This window comes from Pipistrellus kuhlii, unplaced genomic scaffold (genome assembly GCF_014108245.1).
Source record: "Pipistrellus kuhlii isolate mPipKuh1 unplaced genomic scaffold, mPipKuh1.p scaffold_m20_p_3, whole genome shotgun sequence".
In the NCBI taxonomy this organism is placed as follows: Eukaryota; Metazoa; Chordata; class Mammalia; order Chiroptera; family Vespertilionidae; genus Pipistrellus; species Pipistrellus kuhlii.
The window spans coordinates 129,133,601-129,138,927 of record NW_023425529.1 but is presented as its reverse complement, the minus strand read 5'-3'; the positions used below and the strand labels follow the sequence as shown (position 1 = coordinate 129,138,927).

Here is a 5,327-nt window from a genome sequence, read left to right as displayed (position 1 = left end):
CACACACATCTTATATAATAAAACCCTAATATACAAATTGACTCAACAGTGGAATGGCCAGCAGAAGACTGGTCATTATGCTGCACACTGACCACCAGGGAGCAGAAGCTCAAAGCAGGAGCTGCCCCCGGGGTGGTCAGTGCACTCCCACAGGCAGAGTGCTGCTTAGCCAGAAGCTGGGCTCATGGCTGGCGAGCACATTGGTGGTGGTGGGAGCCTCTCCTGCCTCCACAGCAGCACTAAGGAACAGCGAGCTGAGAGGTACGGAGCAGTGAGCAGGCTCTTGGTAATGAGTTAGGGGTCACAGACTGCAAGAGGGTGCAGCCCAGGCTGAAAGGCACCCGCCCCCAACCCCAGTGCACAAATTTCATGCACTAGGCCTCTAGTATACGAATATATCATATAAAATTCTGTGACCTGAACCAGGGTTCTTTCATGACTACATTACCCTTTGGTTTGTTTTTAAATATGACATCAAGCATATAAAGGGCACTTAGATGCGTATTAAATCAAATTTTCAGAAATCAAGTATTTAATGACTATTCTTTATTTAGGAAAACCAAGCTAATTTTATTTTCTAATCATAATGGAATTGGCATTGGCAGTACTTTACATTTATGTTCTTTATTGCCCTTTTTGAAACATTTCAACCTGTGTTATTTTATTCTGTCATCACACCAACCAGGGAAGAAATATTTCATTATGGTTTAGGAAACATATATTTAAGAATATAAATGATTTTTCTAGAATTATAGAGTAAAATGTAGTATAAAGAATTAAACTCACATCCTCTGATTCCAAATCTTCAATATTTAAACAAAACCAAACAAACAAAGGACTTCAAAAGCTAACACCAGGAAGAGACTGGTACTCTCATTCCCTGAGGCTTCGGAGATGAAGACGAAGTGCTGCCAAATCTAACTGTCTCATTTATTCAAAGAGCAGGAATGGAAAGCTCAGAAACCTATGGGGACCCACTCCAAAGGCACCGGATTTGGCAATGAAAGCATCCCTAAAGCACAGATTGGAGCAGAAGCAAGGGAAAGGAAGCAATTGTGTGTACCACTTGTATTTTAAGGTCCTTTTTATTATAATTTTACTAAAGAATTTTTCAGTAGCTTCAAGGATCAGGACAAACTCAAGCATAGAGGCCTTAGGGATAGGGGTTATGGAAAATTAAAGTTTGGCCTATGGATACCAAAGCATCTTCCTGTGTTGTAAAAATAATAAAAATGAGTCAGATGAGGCATTTGGGGATAGTAAATCTAAAGTTTGTATCTCTGCCAAAACATGCAATAGAAACAGCCATTTCTCTCCCAACTCTGCTGTTTGCCTTATTGTTGCCAAATTTACCAGTGTAATGTCCATTAAAAAAACATCTTAGGGAAAATAGCACAGTGTCAATGTAGTCTATGAGAATGAGAAAAACAGAAAGAAGGAAATGGCACTTGTGACAATCTCTAGCTGAGTAACTATAGGAAATCAAAACTTAAAAAAAAAAAAAAGTATCCTATATAACAAAAGCCTAATATGCTAAGTGTCTAATTGTCTGGTCAGCTGTTCAACCAATCATAATATGCTAATGATATACTAAGGCTGTTCACCTGTTCACTGTGACGTGCACTGACCACCAGGAGGCAGATGCTCCAACTGGTAGCTTAGCTTGCTGCTGGGGTGTGGTTGATTGGGACTGAGCAAGACAGGCTAGATACACCCTGGAGCCCTCCCACGGTCCTTCCCTGGCTGGCCAACTTACCTCGTCTCTCACTGGCCCTGAGCATGCATTGGTGGGGCCTGCACCCTCTCGCAATCCTGGACTTCTTAGGGGATGTCAGAGAGGTTTTTTTCAGCCCTATCCCACAGGCCAGGCCAAGGGACTTCACTGGTGCATGAATTTGTGCACCAGGCCTCTAGTCCATCATAAGAAGATAGATAAAAGGAAGAAAACTATTTTGGGTCTAAATAAATGTAATGGTTGACTTTTATTACAATTGAAAAACAAAGTATGAAATGAATCACCATCTTATTGATTGTAAGTCAGTAATCTTCTTCATTCTTTAATGCAGGATTAAGGAACATTTTTTTTTCTGCCAAGGGTTATTTGAATATTTATAACATTATTCACAGGCCATACAGAATTATGAACTTAAAAATTAGCCTACTATATTTGGTCAATTATTTAATTAGTTTACCCCTAGTACCTTGACAGGGCCAGATAAAATGATTTAGTGGGCCTTATGTGGACAGAAAAAGTAATAATATACAAAACTATTGTGCATTAATGAGTGAGGGGAATATTCACTTATAACATGTAAACTTTCACTTCAGCATCCTCTGACTTCCCAAAATTGATCACATAACCACTTTTCCCTTTAGATTATTCTTTTCTGAAAAAGCAAGAAAGAAAATTCAGACATTGGTGGTGGTCTTAGATCAAACCTCACCTTCCTCAGAGCCATCATCTAATTTTCCAGTGACAGAAGAATGTCTACCTTTCAAAGTGTCCCCCGTGACAACAGTGATGTGTTCTCTCTGACCATCTATCATTCTCCATCCTTTTCCATGAAAAGACACCTTAAATTGGGATACCATTTAAGATCTTGACAAATATTTTTACTAATATTTTATTTTTCAATATTGGAATCCTTACACAGATCTGATTTTCTTCTCAGCTCTGACCTTTCACAAGGTGACCACCATAGAGAAGCTTTAATTCTGCTCCCCTATTATTCAGGTGATAGATGGATGTGTTTTCCTGGCCAAGTACCCTGTTTCCCTGAAAATAAGACAGTGTCTTATATTAATTTTTTCTCCCAAAGTTGCACTAGGTCTTTTTTTCAGATGTCTTATCTTTCCATGTGCTAGGTCTTATTTTCGGAGGATGTCTTATTTTCCGGGAAACACGGTAGTAGCAGTGATGGGTCTACTATGCTGGACCACAGGGTGCCTAGATATTTGGTCAAACATTGTTCTTGGTAATTCATTGGGAATGTTTTGGGTGAGATTAACACTTAAATTGGTGAATTTTAAGTTAAGCAGATTGCTTTGATGATATGGGTGAGCCTTGTCTAGTTGGTTGAGGCCTGAATACTGGCTTCCCCTAAGCAAGAGAGAATTATCTGGCTAACTGCCTTTGGACTTGATCTGCAATGTCAGACCTTCCTGGACTGACTTTAGACTCAAATTAGAGCATCAGCTCTCTTGGGTCTCCAGACTAATGGCCCACCTCCAGATTTGGATTTGTCAGTAGCCATAGTTGTGAGAGCCATTTTTAAAATCTCTCTGTTTCCTTAGAGAACTTGGACAAACACAGTATCATTTATTTTTAGAAATGTACTCATTTTATTAAAACGTAATAACATGAAACTCCTTAAAATTAAAATGGTACCACCCTCGCTGGTTTGGCTCAGTGGATAGAGCATTGATTGGCCTGCGTACTGAAGGTTCTCAGGTTTGATTTCAGTCAAAGGCACATGTGTGGGTTGCTGGGTCCATCCCCAGTTGGGGGCATGCAGGAGACAGCCTATCAATGATTCTCTCTCATCACTGTTGTTTCTATCTCTCTCTTCCTCTTTGAAATCAATAAAAATATATTTTAAAAAATTAACACTGAACCCACCTTTTATTTTCATGCTCCTCCCCCTATAGTATTTTAATCCTGTTTTTTTATTAATTTATTTTTATGAAATTGTCATGTTTATTAAAAATTTATTTTGTAATGTTGTTATGGATGGCTTATAATTTCTCCATTTATATTATATTGTAAATACTACATTAATAATTTTAGCACAATTAGTTTTATAATAGAATTAATGCATTATAATTTTTGGAAAATCACATGAATTTTAATTTTTTATTATTTAAGAAAAATTGATAATAAACATGTATATATAATCCCAATATATGAGATTGATAGATTAAAAGTTATAAGCATTATTATTATTATTTTTTTTTTTTTTTTACTTACAACTCCAGAACACTTTAATTCTAAAGAGCTTTAATAAATGAAAAGCCCCAAGTTTCCAAGGTCCGTCAAAAAGGGAATGAATAATCAGTCTCAACAGAGCTGGGGGGAAATTTTTTAAAGAAAGGGGAAAAGTGAAGGTTGGTAACCATTCTCTTTCAAAAATAAAACACTCCTTCCACTCAGAATGTCACTTACAATAATATAAATAGGCAGGAGGAAAGTAACTGTTATATTTGCCTTATATACACTATTGGGCACTTTAATGCAAACTTAGCTATTTAGGAATGGCTTGCCAAAACATTGAGAAAGTGGAAGACTTCATCCTTGTCATAGACGGCCACTTCGGTGGAATATTCGATGCACATAACGGGGTGATAGATCTCTCCCACTTCTGTCTCTGCCTGCCTTGCAACATCTTCCTGGTTAGCCTGCATCTTCTTATGGCCTCGCTTTTTCTTCCTGTTCTCTGGGATTTTATATCTTAGAACCTCCTCTTTGTTGACAGAACAATTCATCACAAACATTGCTCTATACTGAGTTTTGTATGATACATGCCTTTGACAATCAAGACACAGTGTGGTCATACAGGCAGGGCAATTCAGGACAGCATCACTATTTGGAACAGGCTGTTGTTGTTGGCGTGGCCTCTGTATTCCAAAACCATGGTATCGGTTTTGTCTTCATCCTCAGAATCAGAATCAAAATATATATCATCATAGTACTTTGTGGAAACTGTTCCAACTTTCCCATTTCCTGAAGACGAACCTGTTTCCAGGGAGGATAATTTGACCTCCATTGTTTTTACGGTAGAATTTAATTCAGCTTCCATTTCTTTTTCAAATTCATCTTCACTAGATTCACTTTCTCCAGTAAGACATTCTCTGATGAGTTTTGGTTTTTGGTCAGGAGTTCCATGTAAAAACACATCCACTTCATCTTCAGAACTGCTCAAAGCCGGCTCCTCATCGCTAGGCTCTTCAACCGAGTAGGAGTCATAGTCATCCTGGAGCCGGTTCATGTCAGCCTCCGCACTCCCACACCGTCCGAAGACGGTCCCAGAGTACATTTCCTCCGGGGGTCCCTTCACTGGCAGTGCGCACTCCACCTCACTGGCGGTGTGCACTCCACCAATAAGCATTATTATGTTCTAAAAGTTGTGATGCTGTGTGTTCATTTGGTTAAATATAAAACTATCAACAGATACATGTATTTTCCATACAACACATATCTTGTCATCTAAATATTTGTTTTTTATTTTAAATTTGATCTTTATTATATTGAATAAAACAATAATAAAACATATATCAAGCTCACAGTTTTACTAATTGATATTACCTATTACTCTCTACTATTTCCAACA

At 38.0% G+C, this 5,327-nt stretch overlaps 1 protein-coding gene across 1 annotated transcript; it reads right to left on the bottom strand.

The window, feature by feature from the left end:
- Positions 1-3,962: 3,962 nt before the first annotated feature.
- On the bottom strand, positions 3,963-5,048 carry LOC118730554 (E2F-associated phosphoprotein-like). The gene is given in 2 exon segments (XM_036458607.2): positions 3,963-4,637; positions 4,640-5,048. Coding segments are annotated over 2 exon segments (786 nt in total). The 5' UTR covers positions 5,034-5,048; the 3' UTR covers positions 3,963-4,245.
- Between the last annotated feature and the right edge of the window lie 279 nt (positions 5,049-5,327).